The 17,509-nt window shown below is 36.8% G+C and overlaps 1 protein-coding gene across 4 annotated transcripts; it reads left to right on the forward strand.

Annotated features, from left to right (window-relative positions):
• Positions 1–638: 638 nt before the first annotated feature.
• On the forward strand, positions 639–13,147 carry LOC111588597 (uncharacterized). Of its 4 annotated transcripts, none has more exons than XM_023299046.3 (14): positions 656–3,848; positions 3,940–4,185; positions 8,434–8,543; positions 8,749–8,785; positions 8,872–8,900; positions 9,460–9,517; positions 10,966–11,027; positions 11,195–11,227; positions 11,798–11,846; positions 11,962–12,026; positions 12,134–12,184; positions 12,310–12,342; positions 12,567–12,652; positions 12,731–13,147. In XM_023299046.3, the coding sequence occupies exons 3-14, from the start codon at positions 8,441–8,443 to the stop codon at positions 12,743–12,745; spliced, it is 621 nt and encodes a 206-aa protein (XP_023154814.2). In that variant the 5' UTR covers positions 656–3,848; positions 3,940–4,185; positions 8,434–8,440; the 3' UTR covers positions 12,746–13,147. The 4 variants fall into 4 exon arrangements, with proteins under 4 accessions (XP_035799136.2, XP_023154814.2, XP_023154810.2 ...); XM_023299042.3 differs by having other exon boundaries at positions 663–3,848; positions 9,454–9,517; XM_023299044.3 differs by having other exon boundaries at positions 669–3,848; positions 9,454–9,517; positions 11,195–11,221.
• The last annotated feature ends 4,362 nt before the right edge of the window (positions 13,148–17,509 follow it).

The following is a 17,509-nucleotide window of genomic DNA, read 5'->3' on the forward strand; positions in this document are numbered from 1 at the left end:
AATTCTATGTTGAATTTTTTAAAAATAGTTCATATGTTTTGTACATGTTTAAGAGTTCATTTTAATAAATTAGTATGGCTTTGTTAAGTATAAAATATGTGGGACATTCCATGTGGATAGAATAATATTTAGTAAATAATCCAGATGGTATGAGTTTCCTGTTGCACTGTTTCAGACATAAAATTCCTGGTAAAGTCATTTATTTCTTTTCATTATGAGCTGTTGTTATTTTCGACAGTTTTGCAGCAGTGATGAACGGTTGGTGGTAAATTCCTCCAGGTGGCAGGCAGCGGGACTACGCTGTACACGTTCTTTTCCATGCTGGCTGTAGAGGGAGATAGACGTAATGGTAGGTCTCTGTGAAGCAAGGAAACCAGGATCCAAACCGGGGACTTTCCAGCGTATTGTCTGAAATGTATATTTTGTGTAATAGGTAAGCTCATATACATCATTTTTCTATCATTTATAATTCGGTTTAGTTGCAGCGAATGTTCAGAAGTTGCCGCACTGTTGATTTCAGACAACGTGTGTGTTCATACATAAAATGTACGTGGACTGTTGTTATATATATAACTTGTTTAGAAGTTTTAAAGTTATGTGGCCAGGATTTTAGTGATTTAGCTGCGTGTAGGTGGAATTTCGTGTACACGTGTGTGTAGCATGTTTAGCTTAGCCTGTCGAGTTAAGGTGGCAGCGGGACTGCGCTGTGCACGTTTTTTTCTTTTCTTTTCCATGCTGGCTGTAGAGGGAGACAGACATAATGGTAGCTCTCTGTGAAGCAAGGAAAACAGGATCCAAACCGGGGACTTTCCAGCGTTTTGTCTGAAATGTATATTTTGTGTAATAGCAGATCGCACTGTGTGAATCGGCTTTGAAGGGGAAAGCTGTGTCTGCAGCTCAGCGCTGAAGTCTGCCGCCAGGAGTGACCGTGGCCGCGGACTGTGGTCGTGGATTCGTTGTTCTGGTGCAGGAGTTGGATCGCCGACCTTCGACATCAGTGGATTTTTTTTTTTTTTTTTTTTTTTTTTGGTCGTGACAGGGAGTACAGCTTCTACAGGTCACATGGGAATGACCAAACGTTGTGCACAACGGGAGTAAAGGACTAAAAAAAAAAGGAGTGCAGCAAAAATCTGTTAATTTTGGCCAAATCATTTTTTATTGAGACAAAATTTTGGATGTGTCTTGGAGATATTTAAATAATAATATTTATATCTCAGAAAAATAAGTGATTTGAGTCAGTGTGTCATTTCTCTGCATGAAATCATTCCTGTCCTACTGCCTAAGACTCAGAAATTATTGTAGGTAAATATATTGGTTTTAAACCTCGAACCAGGACATCACTGATGAATTGTGGTGATCCCAGACCGTGAGATTTATTTTTGCAGATTTGTTTAGACTTGGTTACATATACATACAGTAATATTATTAATTTCTATTATGCTATTAATTTATTCTATAATTATATTGCTTATAAATTATGTTTATAGTGTAATATTTAGTTGTTGTTTTTTTTTAAATGAAAATACAAATACAAAACGCTTAATGTGGGATTATTAAAGCAATAGTCTGACATTTTTTTGATTATTATAAGTTCAATAATTTATTTATTACAAACGTTGAAAGCTGCTGAACGAAGCTTCAACATGTGAAGAGCTGCTGCTTCTAATTCCAGAGGTTTGAGGTTCTGCAGGTGTTTTCAGGATCCTGCTGAGCGACGGAACCAGAAAGCCCAGGAAACATCTTCAGCTGTGGTTCTGGAAAACAAAGAGACATCTGGACCTGCTTCACCTGCAGGAGACAGAAGATTCACAGTGTTCATCCAGGGAAACATTAAAACGTTCCCTCATGTGTGTTCAGAAGACGTTTAAGGTCAAATGTACTATTCCAACGTCCTGCTGGTTTAGAAGTTCAGACGTCAGCTGTTTTCACATTTCAAGGTCTACCTTTTGTTTTGTGTGGGACGTTTTTACACAGCAAACAGTCAAAATGATTATTTTATTAACTGGTGGACAACCAACACTTTAAATTCCCATGTTAAGACGTTCTTTAATCTGGAAATCTAGTGTTAGCTTAGCACAAAGACTGGAAATGGGGAGAAACTGTTAGCCTGTCAAACCACTGGATGTCATTGGTTTAATCAGAAACTGTTCTGAGGGCTTCTTCCAGCAGGGTTTTAAAAAGGATCCTCAAAACTTTGATTCCTCCTGAACTCTGAGCAGCAGTTTCTGTGTTTTTTGCTTCTGTCTTATTTTTCTTCACTGTGGTTCATTTTTTCTGCGATCCAAAGTCCTGCAGCTCCATAGAAACAAACTCTGTGACAGTTTTTTCTCTTTTCCAATTTTTTTGTGGCTCATTTTTGTCTTTTAGTGTCCTGTTTTGGTCTTTTTATTTGGTCATTTTGGTTTTCTGGACTGTTTTAAACTCTCTTTTGATAGGTTTTGGACTTGGTTCAGATTTTTTTAGACTTGGATTTTGCCTGGATAATGGACTGTTCTTCAAGTTAGAGTCTGAACTGGTTTTAAACTGAGCCTTGGTCTTGATTCTGGACTGTCCTCCCAACTGCGAGTTGATTGGTTTTTGCACTGAGTTCCAGCTTTATGTTAGACTTCGCTTTTGACTGGTTTTGGATTTGGTTTTGAGTTAGTTTGGGCCTGGTTTTGCACTGATTGTTAACTGAGTTTTAAATGGTTACAGATTTGGTTTTCGGACCAGTTTGCACTGGGTCCATAATTTGTTTTGGACCTGGTCTGTAACTGTCTTTCAAGTTTGATTGTGAATTGGTTTTAAATTTGGTTCTACACTGCCTTCGGACTGGGAGTTGATTGGTGTTTGGACCAAGTTCCAATTTTGTGTTAAAGTTGATTTTTGACTGGTTTTTAATTTCGTTTTGTGCTAGTTTGGTACTGGGTTTAGACTTGGTTTCAGACTAATTTTTAACTAGATTTTTCAGTTTGGCTTTGGACTGGTTTTGAAGTTAATTTTAATTGGCTTTGGATTTAATTTTTGAACTACATTGGTCTAGATTCAGACTTTATGTTAGACTTGGTTTTTGGCTGGTTTTAAAGTGAGCTCTAGACTTGGTTTTGGAGGGTTTTTGATCATGTTTTTAGTAGGCTTTAGATTTGCACTCTAGGTTTGGACTAATTTTAAGCTAGATTTTTTGATTTGGTCGTAAAATAATTTCGACCTGGTTTTAAACTTGGTTTGGGGCTAATTTAAACTGGCCTTTGGTCTTGTTTTTAACTTGGGAATTCTGCTATCTTGATGCTTTATGTAAAACACAAATAAACAAAGAACTTCAAACAAAGCTTTGTGTTGCAGTTTGGGTTTTTCTAAACTTTGACGCCAGGATTTTTACTTTTGTTTCCAAATATCGACCTCCTTGATCGCTCATATCGGTCCTGAAAGTCCTTTTTAAAACTCCGATTGAGAGTTTTGTTTGAGGAAACTGGTGTGATGGAGCAGAAAGTGTCTTAAATATATAACGGCAACATCTCCTCGGCAGGTGTCCTCCATCAGTGGGGGGTTTCTCTGTTTTCTGAGCATTATCATGAGAAAAGAGGCCGTGTGATGCAGCGTGAAGAGGAGGCCTCGCTGTGGTTTCCTGTCAGTAGGTGGGAGGATGTTGAGTCGGTTGCAGCAGCGTTTTCTCGGAGCGCTGCAGCTTCAGAACAGCAGCGACGCTCTGAACAAACAGTCACACCTTCAACCGGTTGCTGTGAAGCACTTTGAGCTCCTCCACTTTCCACCAGCAGCTTGAGACAAAGAGCTGAATCGGCCTCCAGGCTTCGCTCACCGCAGCACAAACGTGAACTTTACTGCTGGCTGGTTGGTTGACGAGTCACCTGGTTAGTGACTCATCCTCTGCTGCACTTCGCCACAGAACTTGGTAACTTTTATATTCGGTTCTGTTTTCACAGCTTTGAATCTCCTCATCAGAGTCGGTTTGTGGCGGGAGCTGAAGCCTTCAGACAGGTGATTGGATGCAACGATGACGGCGAATCAGTGACGCATCATCAGATCACCACCGAGGAAGAAGCAGCGACGTCGTCCTCAGACATGGCCGATGTTCGGTTACAGTAGTCGACCCATGTGGACCAGATATACCAGAAGGAGACCCCGAACTTCACCAATCCTCCGACTCCAAACCAACCCTCACTCCAATCCGTTCGTCCTCAGGTGTCGGTAAGTTTTCGTCATTTCTGTCTTCACATGTGGATGACTGGGCTTCCTGGTTTGGACTGGTCTTCAACTAGTTTGGAAGCAATTGGTTTTAAACTTGATTTTGGACTTGATTTGGTTTTGGACTGGGTTTCAACTTGGTTTTCAAGAAGTTTGAACCTGGTTTGAAACTTAATGTACTTTCTCTTGATTGGGGTTTGGATTTGGCCTAGTTTGTTTCAGACTTGGTATTTGAGTGGGTTTTCGATGAGGGTTTATTTTTTATTTTTTTGGTGGGGGGGGGTTGTACTGAGCTCAGACCTGGTTATGGACTAGTTTTGCTGTGGTTTAGGAGGGATTTATGAACTCTTTGGCTGGACTAGTGTCTGACTCCTCTGATTTGATTTTAGGCCTCATTCAGACTTGACTAAGTGTCGTACTAGTTTTGGATTTGAGTTGGACCTGACACTCCTTCCCAGCATGCACAGCGTGGTCCACTTGTTTCTCATCAAGGCCACATTAAGGAGTCAAACATTTAATAATTTTCCTTATTAAGTCAGCAGCAGTGATTCTGAAATCAGGAATCAAAAAGAAGAAACATTCCAAAAGTTTTGTGAGTTGACCATTTAGCTGAGTAAAACGTCTCAGAATTGGTAGGAATATTAGTTTACATGGTCTTTAGAAAACGATCTGGATTGTAGGAATCAATAAACAGTTTTTATTATTCAAACAAGCTGAATACAGAAAGTGAAATCTCAATAATTAGTTCTGAATACAGAAACAATAATCCAACATTAGTCCATATAATAACACTGTTCTTTATGATAAATCTTGTAGATTTTCATGCTTCAGGCACATTTTACTGCAGATTCTGTTGTACTTGTATATAAAGTTTAAACTGCGAGACTTCTGCTTGTAGAAATGCTGCAGTTTTTCTGCCGGCTTTAGAAACCACAGCAGCATCAGCGTTAAACCAGACAGATAGCATCCAGTCACACCTGCATAAACTCTTCCTCTGAACTAGTGACAGGTTTACTGCAGTAAAAGTACACAAACGTCAGCAGGAACAAGTACCTGAAGTATCAGAGCTTCTCATATCACCGGATTCTGGTCATTACTTGAACATTAAGGCGTCTGTACACAGTTTCTACAGTTGTGGACTTTCAAAGTTGGTTTTAGACTGGTTTCATACTGGTTTCTAATTTCGTTTTGGACTGGTTTTAGACCAGGCTTGGGATTGTGCACTGGTTTTGGGCTGATTTTTGTTGGGTTTTGGATTTGGTTTTAGACTGGACTTTTACCTGGATTTGGACTGGTTTTAGACGTGGTTTTGGGCTGAGTTTCAGACTGCGTTTGGCTTGTTTTTGACTTGACTTTGGACGTTGCTTTGGATTGGGATGCAGACTTGGTTTCGACTGGTATTAGACTCATATTCAACTAGTTTTACATTGGCTTTGGAATTTGTTTTTAACTCTAGATGGGTTTTAGACTTAATTTTGACTGGTTTTATACAGCTTTAAACTGGTTTTAGTCTTGGTTTCTAACTAGTTTTAGCTTGATTTTGGACTTAGGTTGGACTGATGTTACACAAATTTTAACCGTTTTTCGGCTTGGTTTTTAACTGGTTTTGTTCTGAGTTTCAGCTGAGTTGATTTTAATCAAGGAAACACATCACGCATCCGGACTCCACTTTCTCTTCATCAGATTTTATCTAAACTTTGAAAAAATGTTAAAATGCAGCTCAGCGGTTTGATAAAAATCGTTTTTTCCTGTCACTCTTCTGCTCCACATGTTTAGAAACACATTTCTGTTTACTGTCAACTTTTATTAAATCCTGTTGATGGTTTTTGTTTGAATGTTGACACTCGCAAGATGGCTGCCTTTGCACTGTAGCGATCCAGTGTTCCCAGTGTTTACAGTGTTCCCAGCGTTTCCAGTGTTCAGACTTAGCTGCTGGGTGTTTAATGGAGAGTTCAGGTCTGCAGAGGAATCAAATTGATCATGTGTTTGAACTTCCTGTGATCAGGATGTAGGTTAACATCCTCATGAGACAGTAAAAAGCAGCAGATATTTATGAAAGCAGCAGCTTCGTCTGAGGAAACACAAGTTCCAACATCCAAACATCACAGCTGTGTTTGTTGTATTGGTTTCACATTGGTTTCTAACTTGGTTTTGGTTTTTGGACAGATTTAATAGTGATTTCTCACTGGTTTTAGACTTGATTTTAGACTGGATTTGAACTGGTTAATACTGGTTTCTAACTTGGTTTTGAACTGTGTTTTGGACTGGTTTTAGACATGGCTGCGAACTGCTTTCAGACCTGTTTTGGCCTGTTTTCAAACTGGTTTAGATTGGTTTCTCACATGTTTTCATACTGGTTTTGAACTGATCTTAGACTGATTTCAGACTTTGTTTCAAAGTTCATTTTGATCTGTTTTCAAACTTGGTTTTGGACTTGTTTTGTACTGGTTTCTAACTTGGTTTCAGATTTTGTTTTGGACTGGTTTCATACTGGTTTGTGGCTGGTTTTAAATATGATGGAGGAGAATCTTAAGAGTGTAAAACTTTGGCACATGTGATGTCAAAGTGCACATTTTTCCTGAATATTAAGGAGGAAACATTTCCAAAAAATCTCAAATGAAATCCTCTCATTTCTTCATTGGATGTTGATTCCTTTATAAAATATTTTTAAAATATTAAAACTAATAAGCCAGTTTGGCAAAGTGGGATCAGTCCTGTTCTTTAGGATGTTTATCAGACATGTTTACTTTCCTTCTGAGAGACTCTGTTTCCTGAACGTCGTGGAACTGTGGCAGGGTTTTACGTGAGGATCTGATTGGTGGAACTTTCCAGTTATTTGCTTCAAAGGCAGAAAAAACTCAAAGTGAAAAAACAGCAAAGTTCCCCTGAACAGTGAAAATAGTTTAAGTAGAAAAGTTCAAGAAGTTCTGGTGAAGCAGCTTTTTATCTCATCGGTTTCGGGTGGAGACAAGTGTCACTGCTTCCTGTTTAAATACAAACTTTATTTAAACTGAACACGTTGACAACAAACATCCTGCTTCATTTTCAAGCCATGAAACACAGATTGACTTTAGTTTCAACAAGATTGACTGGTTATAGAGGGTTTTAGAACTGGATTAGACTGGAGTTATTCTTGGTTTTTGACTGGGTTTTGACTTTGTTTCGGACATTGTTTTGGATGTTGTTTTAGAGGTTTTATAGCAGATTTGGATTTGGTTTGGACTGGTTTTATTCTTGGTTTTGGACTTGATCTCAGACAGGTTTTGACATGTTTTAGACTGTATTTGGACTTAATTTTAGAATTGTTTCTGATTAGTTTTGGACTTGATTTCAAACAGTTTTTTATTTTTTATTTTAGACTGATTTTGGAATTTGTTTGAAACCAGATTTGAACTTTGTTTGGGGTAGTTTAAAATTTGGATTCTGACTGGTTTTGATGTTGTTTCAGACTGGATATATACTTTGTCCTAATAATCCCTAAAGTGACTGTTGAGTCCTTAAATACATCTTTCACTTGTGAATGATATTAACCCTCGTGTTGTCCTGTGGGTCAAAATCGACCCGTTTTAAAGTTTGAAAACGGGGGGGGGGGGGGTGTTCACAGTGAAATTTCTGATGTCCACATTTTCCACATTTTTGGGAAATCTTTGAACATTTTTTAGTGGAAAAAAGAAATGCTAAAAATGTTTCTTTAAGAACATTCACAAAAAATCAACCAAAATCCAGCGAATGTTGCTGGATTTTGGTTGATTTTTATGTGAACGTTCTTAAAGAAAATATTAGAAGTTTTACTGATATAGATGTAATCACTTTAGGTATTTTTAGGATTTTTTGGGAAGATTTTTACTCATTTTTTGAAAATATTTTTTTTCTTGCCAAATTTGGGGGATTTTTAAAAAAATAAAATTTCGAGGGAAACTTTTAAGGAATTATTGGAATTTTCTTCCTGAAGGTTTTGCAAATTTTCTGAAATTTGGGGAATTTTTTTGCTGAATTTTTGGACTTTTTTCAGACAAGAAAACAATATGTTTTGGTGCTCATAAATGAGGACAACAGGAGGGTTAATGTCTCATTCTCTTTTCATCAAAGGAAATTTTACACATGAAGCACTCGGTTTTTGAAAGACGTCAGCTGATGTAGATTCTTGATTATTTTTAATGAAGAGCAGACTGTCATCTGCATAACAACAAATATACATATTATAATCTACAGCCATGAAATCTCAGCACTGTGATGCTCATCTGTCCTCAGATGAACCATGGACATCACCTGGCTCTGCGTCGTCTTGTTCGTCGCCGTCGTCATCGCTGTCGTCCTCCTCGTCTTCACCTGTGTGAACTGCAGGAAAAAAGGCCCCATGGGTGGGATGAAGCTTCTGCAGCCGCATGCGGTTTCCATATTAATACTTCATAAAGGCCCCATTGGTTTCCATTTAGACGTGTTAAAACTGAATTACATCAGAGTTTTTACACATCTGATGTTCATGTGATTTTTGGTTTTGTCTGCTCACACATTTGATGCTACACTGTTTTTTGTTTTTTAATCTCATTTGTTTGCCACAAACAGCCTCCATCACTCAGACCGCTTCAGACGCGTATGTGCCGTAAGTCTCATGCAAGTCAGTGAATGATAATTAAATCCTAAAATAATCACAGGTTCCTAACAGGTCTCTTTCTGTGTCTAAACCAGATCCCCGCATTTCAGAGTCATCCATCCATGTAAGTATGAAACACCAGAGGAGTTTACATTCAGTAGTTTAACCACTTTGATTCTATAACATACATAACTTTTGTATTTCTTTTTTAATCTGATTTTGGTCTGATTTGCACTTCGTTTAAGACCTGGTACTGTAATTGATTTTAGACTACATTTACACTAGGTTTGAAGTAGTTTTATACTTGGTTTTAGACTGGATTTGGACTTTGTTTAAACTGGTTTTTATTCGATTTTAGATGGTTTTCTTTGACAAATTCAAACTTGCTCTAAACTAGATTTAGACTTGTTTTATATTAGGTTTTATACTGATTCAGACTGAACTTTTAGGGGGAAAATACTGTGAAAGAGATTTTTAAAAAATAAAAAATTAAATCACCAAAATTGTGCAATCCAGACTCTGTCTCCTGAAGATAAAAGTTTAAGCATTTGAGGACAGTTTTGTTTGTCCAGTAGTTTTATACAAAAACTTCCTTCATTCCATGTTGGTTATTTTGACTCTTTGCCGATGATGCTGTCATTGACGATGATGACGATGATTATCTCCTCTCTGTTGAGTTGTAGCCCAGCCGACCACTGACCCGAACTCCCTCCGCCCTCCCGTCAGCCATCCGTCACCTTTGTGAGTCACTTTTTATTTATTTATTTTTTCAAACTCTCAGATCTGATGTATTTGGATGTTCTAATTTTGTTTTTGAGGGATGAAGACTGATCAGAGTTGTGTCATGTCAGGATTTGATTTGTTCCAAACAGACTCTCACACACTGTCTAACTTATGCATAAAACATAAAATACATTTATTTGAGAAGTTTCAGTGAGCAGTCTAAAACCAGCATGAAACCAGTCTAAAATGAGATCTAAACCAAGTCTAAACACACTCTAAAACTAGCCTAAATCCAAGTGTAAATCTAATCTAAACCAACTCCAAATGTACAGTGTAGGCCATAAGTTTCCATATATAGGAAAAATAAACATTTTATGTTGGACAACCGGTTTTATTTATATAATGTGCTCTATAGGATTACCATTGTTTCAAAAACACATATTAATACGTGTTTTTCACTGTTGATGAACTTGCATTAGCACAGTTGAAGTTATGTTTGTAATGGTGTTGGTGATACGTTCCTTGAGATGCTTTATGTCTCGTATCTTCACCTGATACACCATGACCTTCAAGTGCCCCCAAAGATAGCATCAAACGCATCTTCTAGGGTATCTGAAACATAAAAAAATATGCAATATACATTTTCCTATGGATGGAAACTTATGGCCCACCCTGTCTAAAACCGATTACAGATCCAGTGTTTAAACCAACTCTAAATCCAGCCCAAAATGAGATCTAAACCAGGTCTAAATATAGTCTAAAACTAGCCTAAACCCAAGTATAAAACTATTTTAAACCAACTCCATAGGTAGTCTAAAACCAAATATATAACCAGGTTTGAAATTAAGTCCAAATCCAGTCTAAACCCAAGTACAAAACCAGTTGAAACCTATTCTAAATGTAGTTTGAAACCAATTACAGAATCAGGTGTTAAACCAAGACCAAAACCAAGACTGAAACCAGTCTGAGCCTAGTCAAATGTAGTCTAAAACCAATTACCGAACCAGTTATAAAACAAAGTCCAACTACAGTCTAAAACCGATTCTGAGACAGTCCAAAAACATGTTTAAAAGAAGCCAAAACAAGTGATTTACCAATGAAAACAGGACATGGGTCAAGTTATTTACTGTCCTCACATGGCTGAATGTGAAACCAAAATGTAACAAAAACATGAACCTCAGTTTGGATTTTAAAGTTCTACAAGTTCGATAGTTAAAGTGGTGAAACCAGCGAATGTAAACTCCTCTGGTGTTTCATACTTACAAGAACTGATGAGCCTGAATGATGTGGATCCCTTGGTCACCGAAACGTCCCAAATAAATGTTTTCAGACAGTTGGAGTCTGTTCATCAAATAGATGTCCAAAGAGTTCCTTTGCCTTACATCAGTGCTTTGATTTGGTCATAAAATGTGCTCCTCTGGTTTAACTTTTCACTGTCGGGTGTTTCTTTTGTTTTTCACATTCAGCCCAAATCGAGCTGATGGTGGAACTGTGTGGCAACCTTCACCCTACCATCCATCAGAAACAGGTCGGATGCTGCTTTTCCTGCTGTTATTCACATTTATGTACTCAGCAGTTTATTCTGTATTTTATGTTTCCATAAAACTGTAAAGAGGAATCTTTTTCTTCAAGTTTGTTCAAATGTTTACATTTCAACGTGAAGTCTGAACAAAATCCCCCTTTTCTGTCCCACAGAGAGTAACCCAAGTTATGAGAATCCAGGTATTGGTAAGAGCTTTTTCAAAACACAAACGAGAAGTATTGTGTTGAAGATGTTTACAAAGTGCATTGCGAGAGCTTGAAGCTGATTTTAGACAGGTATTTGACTCACGTTGGACTTGGTTTCAAACTTGTTTTGGAGTTGGTTGATGACAGGATTTATACTTGGTTTGGACTTGGTTTAAAACCTGGTTCTGTAATTGGTTTTAGACTAGATTTAGATCCAGTTTTGGACTTGGTTTTAGACTAGCGTAACACTCGATTTGGACTTGGTTTAATCTGGTTTTTTTTTTTCTAATTGAGAAGTAATGTGTTGGAGACATTTACAAAAAGTACTGCAGTCAGGTAAAATAGACTTCAGTGCTCTCAAAAACCTGGTGATACCAGAGGAGAAACCTATATTTATCGCAACTTGAGTGACTTTTGGAGCAACATTGGTCTTTACATGGAAATGACTGGTCTGATAGGACTCATGATTATAAATCATGCTGAGTTCTGGTGTCACCAGAGGTAGAATCAACCTGCTGAACTCTTTGAGGTCTTTGTGGTATCAGTGAGTTTGAATGTTGTTTCTTGCAGGACCTGAATCTTTGGAGAGCGACGCTGATGAAGCCGGATCCGGATACATGTAGGTTTCCTCTCTTCTTCTGCTTTTTTTGTGGCATCTTGTGTACCGGGATCGCTGCTACAGCTATAGTTTAAAAATTAGAGTCTCATCTTTTCTTCTTCTTTGGTTTTTGCAGAATCGTGATACCCGAAGGACAAGATCCTGTGACCAATCGAAGCGGAGCCTCAACGCCCAGTTCAGGTACAGTTTGGTAAAGTTTCATCTAAAGCAGAAAGAAATATTCAGAAATGCATGAAGTCAGTTTGAGATCCCACATGAACTGATCAGCTGTTTGTTTTCACCCCCAGATGTTCAGAACGACCACGACTATGTGAACATCGCAAAGGAAGCTTCAACAGGTTGTTCATCCTAAAGGATCATTTAGTTTTGTTTTTGCCTTGATGATCTTTCCTCTGTTTAAAGTCACCTTAACTGAATTCATATTCACACATTTTCACATTTGCGTTCACGTTTGTGTCCTCAGACTATCTGAATGTGGACTCGATGTACAATCAAAGTGAGTTTTACGTCCAGTTTCTGTTGGTTTCTTTCCATGTGATCTGTAGTTCCAGAGTGAAGGTGAAGGGAACGTTTTGAGAAACTATTAATGAGGTTTTATACAACAGGTTGATTCTTTGATCTTTGGTGTTTCGAACTGAACACAGGAATAAAACCCTGAAGTGCTGATTATCTCAGGATAAACGCATTAATCTGACGTTTAGTTTCCATTTTGTCCTTCAGGGCCGACATCAGCGACAACGGCTACAACTGACAGCGACGACGACGATGATGACGATGAAACAGGAAACTACGTGAACCAACAACCTGTAAGTGAAAATAAGTCGCTGGTGTTTTTGATCCTCATGTGAACCAGCAGTCGCTCAGGTTGTCATGTTCCCCTGCAGATGATCCACAGCTAACCAGGTGCAGGATGGGACAAGACGACCGACTGAGCTTCATTCTTCTTCCTTCACAAAACTGCTGACGGTGTTTATTTAAAGAGCTGAGAGATGTTTCCCCACCGAGAACTGAGAATTCCTGCTCGTGTTCAACGTCACGTTTAAATTCATTTTAGGTTTTTTTTATTACCTTTTCAATCATCACTTCTTTCCTACAATCTGAATCTGTCCTCCACACAGAGGAGCTACCATGTTTGAGCTTTACTTTGACTTTACTGACAATCCTGAGAATGTCTTGATTCGCTAATGATCTATTTGTGTTGTTGCCGTGGTTACTGTTGTCTCCAGGTCTATAATCCAACTGTGTGAACGAGAAATGTTTTTAAGCAACTACAATTCAATTAAACATATACAAACCTCGAACTACCCTCCCTTTGATTTGTTTCACCAACAACTATTCAAACCGTCTGCTATTTTCAGATATGTTATACAAAAAATACACAATTAAGAATTATGATACATTGCTAAAAAGTTAACTGTGTTGGAAAGTGTTGAAAGAAGATGTCAAACAGCGGTGAAAGTATGGTATGTTGGTATGTTGTCAAAAACCTCATTATGTAGTAATGAAAGTAAAGTATCTGTAATCAAGAAAGTATTTGGTCAAGAAAAAATTTTAGGATGTGATTGTCAATTTAGATGCATACTACAAAATTTTTGACCACATAGTAAAACTATGACATTTTGTTGACGTGTCGGACGACATACTGAACTATGACATCTTTATCAAATTTTGGACAGCATACTAACAATGACGTTTAGTTGACTTTTTAAACGACATGTTAAACGATGACATTTGGTACCTTTTCAGATGACACACTAAACTGACAGTGACTTTTCAGACGGCATACTAAACTGACGTTTTGGTGACACTTCAGACAACAGAAACTACATATGATGTTTTGGTGACTGGAAACGACATACGAAACTATGATGTTTTGGTGAAATTTTGGACAACATGCCAAACTAGGACGTTTTGGTGACTTGTCAGGCGACATACTAAATTATGATGTTTTGGTGAGTTTTTGGACGACATAGGAAACTGACGTTTTGGTGACTTTTTGTACCACTTACTAAACTGATGTTTTAGTGAGTTGTTGGACGACATACTAAGCTATGACGCTTTGGTGCGTTCTTGGACCACATACTAACCTATGACGTTTTGGCGAAATTTTGGACGACGACATTTTGGTGAAATTTTGGACCACATACTAAACTATGACGTTTTGGTGCGTTTTTGGACGACATACAAAACTATGACATTTTGGTGCGTTTTTGGACCACATACTAAACTATGACGTTTTCGTGAAATTTTGGACCACATACTAAACAATGACGTTTCGGTGACATTTTGGACGACATACAAAACTGACGTTTTGTCACATTTTGGACGACATACTAATCTATGACGTTTTTGTCACATTTTGGACGACATACTAACCTATGATGTTTCGGTGAAATTTTCGACGACATACTAAACTATGATGTTTTGGTGAAATTTTGGACCACATACTAAACTACGACATTTTGATGAAATTTTGGACCACATATTAAACAATGACGTTTTGGTGCGTTTTTGGACAACATACAAAACTATGACGTTTTGGTGAGTCTTTTGACCAAAAACTAAACTATGACGTTCTGGTGAAATTTTGGACCACATACTAAACAATGACGTTTTTGTCATATTTTGGACTACATACTAAAGTATGACGTTTTTGTCACATTTTGAACGACATCCTAAACTATGACATTTTTGTAAAATGTTGTAAAAACGTGCCATGTGATGAAATAATGTAAAGGAGGCCGTGAAAAACACCCCAGAAAGGTTTTCTTGGAAAAAAAAAACATCATGAATTTTGGCGCAAAAAAAACGCCTTACTATACTATGTCGAAAAAAACTGCGATTTTTCAAACATGTTGTAAAAACCTGCCATATGATGAAATAATGTAAAGGAGGCCGCGAAAAACACTATGGTAAGGTTTTCTTTGAAAAAAAATCATCATGAATTTTGGCGCAAAAAAAACGCTTTACTATACTATGTCGAAAAAAAATGCGATTTTTCAAACATGCTGTTAAAACGTGCCATGTGATGAAATAATGTAAAGGAGTCCGTGAAAAACATGCCAGAAAGGTTTTCTTTGAAAAAAACATCATCATGAATTTTGGCACAAAAAAAACGCCTTACTATACTATGTCGAAAAAAACTGCGATTTTTCAAACATGTTGTAAAAACGTGCCATGTGATGAAATAATGTAAAGGAGGCCGTGAAAAACACCCCAGAAAGGTTTTCTTGGAAAAAAAAAAGATCATGAATTTTGGCGCAAAAAGAAAGCCTTACTATACTATGTCGAAAAAAATGCAATTTTTCAAACATGTAAAAACGTGCCATATGATGAAATAATGTAAAGGAGGCTGTGAAAAACACGCTAGAAAGGTTTTCTTTGAAAAAAAAATCATCATGAATTTTGGCACAAAAAAACGCCTTACTATACTATGTCGAAAAAAAATGTGATTTTTCAAACATGTTGTAAAAACGTGCCATATGATGAAATAATGTAAAGGAGGCCGTGAAAAACACTCCAGAAATGTTTTCTTTGGAAAAAAAAAAATCAAGAATTTTGGCGCAAAAAAAAAAAGCCTTACTATACTGTCGAAAAAAACTGCGATTTTTCAAACATGTTGTAAAAACGTGCCATATGATGAAATAATGTAAAGGAGGCCGCGAAAAACACTATGGTAAGGTTTTCTTTGAAAAAAAAATCATCATGAATTTTGGCGCAAAAAAAACGCCTTACTATACTATGTCGAAAAAAAATGCAATTTTTCAAACATGTTGTAAAAACGTGCCATATGATGAAATAATGTAAATGAGGCCGTGAAAAACACGCCAGAAAGGTTTTCTTTGAAAAAAAAATCATCATGAATTTTGGCGCAAAAAAAACGCCTTACTATACTATGTCGAATAAAAATGCCATTTTTCAAACATGTTGAAACAACGTGCCATATGATGAAATAATGTAAAGGAGGCCGTGAAAAACACGCCAGAAAGGTTTCTTTCAAAAAAGAATCATCATGAATTTTGGCGCAAAAAAACGCCTTACTATACTATGTCGAAAAAAAACTGCGATTTTTCAAACATGCTGTTAAAACGTGCCATGTGATGAAATAATGTAAAGAAGGCCGTGAAAAACATGCCAGAAAGGTTTTCTTTGAAAAAAAAATCATCATGAATTTTGGCACAAAAAAAACGCCTTACTATACTATGTCGAAAAAAAAATGCAATTTTTCAAACATGTTGTAAAAACGTGCCATATGATGAAATATTGTAAAGGAGGCCGTGAAAAACACTCCAGAAATTTTTTCTTTGAAAAAAAAAAATCAAGAATTTTGGCGCAAAAAAAACCGCCTTACTATACTATGTCGAAAAAAATTGCGATTTTTCAAACATGTTGTAAAAACGTGCCATATGATGAAATAATGTAAAGGAGGCCGCGAAAAACACTATGGTAAGGTTTTCTTTGAAAAAAAAATCATCATGAATTTTGGCGCAAAAAAAACGCCTTACTATACTATGTCGAAAAAAACTGCGATTTTTCAAACATGTTGTAAAAACGTGCCATGTGATGAAATAATGTAAAGGAGGCCGTGAAAAATACCCCAGAAAGGTTTTCTTTAAAAAAAAAAAACATCATGAATTTTGGGGCAAAAAAAACGCCTTACTGTACTATGTCGAAAAAAAACTGCGATTTTTCAAACATGCTGTCAAAACGTGCCATGTGATGAAATAATGTAAAGGAGGCCGTGAAAAACATGCCAGAAAGGTTTTCTTTGAAAAAAAAATCATCATGAATTTTGGCGCAAAAAAAACGCCTTACTATACTATGTCGAAAAAAAAATGCGATTTTTCAAACATGTTGTAAAAACGTGCCATATGATGAAATAATGTAAAGGAGGCCGTGAAAAACACTATAGTAAGGTTTTCTTTGAAAAAAAAAATCATCATGAATTTTGGCGCAAAAAAACGCCTTACTATACTATGTCGAAAAAAAATGCAATTTTTCAAACATGTTGTAAAAACATGCCATATGATGAAATAATGTAAAGGAGGCCGTGAAAAACACGCCAGAAAGGTTTTCTTTGAAAAAAAAATCATCATGAATTTTGGCGCAAAAAAAACGCCTTACTATACTATGTCGAAAAAAAATGCAATTTTTCAAACATGTTGTAAAAACATGCCATATGATGAAATAATGTAAAGGAGGCCGTGAAAAACACTATGGTAAGGTTTTCTTTGAAAAAAAAATCATCATGAATTTTGGCGCAAAAAAACGCCTTACTATACTATGTCGAAAAAAAAATGCGATTTTTCAAACATGTTGTAAAAACGTGCCATATGATGAAATAATGTAAAGGAGGCCGTGAAAAACACTATGGTAAGGTTTTCTTTGAAAAAAAATCATCATGAATTTTGGCGCAAAAAAAACGCCTTACTATACTATGTCGAAAAAAAATGCAGTTTTTCAAACATGTTGTAAAAACGTGCCATATGATGAAATAATGTAAAGGAGGCCGTGAAAAACACTATGGTAAGGTTTTCTTTGAAAAAAAATCATCATGAATTTTGGCGCAAAAAAAACGCCTTACTATACTATGTCGAAAAAAAATGCAATTTTTCAAACATGTTGTAAAAACATGCCATATGATGAAATAATGTAAAGGAGGC

Source organism: Amphiprion ocellaris, chromosome 19 (assembly GCF_022539595.1).
Source record: "Amphiprion ocellaris isolate individual 3 ecotype Okinawa chromosome 19, ASM2253959v1, whole genome shotgun sequence".
Classification (NCBI taxonomy): domain Eukaryota; kingdom Metazoa; phylum Chordata; class Actinopteri; family Pomacentridae; genus Amphiprion; species Amphiprion ocellaris.

Bases quoted from the DNA above. Each gene is read 5' to 3' on its own strand.
- LOC111588597 (XM_023299042.3), top strand. From the start codon at position 8,441: ATGGACATCACCTGGCTCTGCGTCGTCTTGTTCGTCGCCGTCGTCATC. The intron at 8,544-8,748 runs GTGGGATGAAGC...TGCCACAAACAG, and splicing joins CAGGAAAAAAGGCCCCATGG to CCTCCATCACTCAGACCGCT. The intron at 11,028-11,194 runs GTCGGATGCTGC...TCTGTCCCACAG, and splicing joins CTACCATCCATCAGAAACAG to AGAGTAACCCAAGTTATGAG.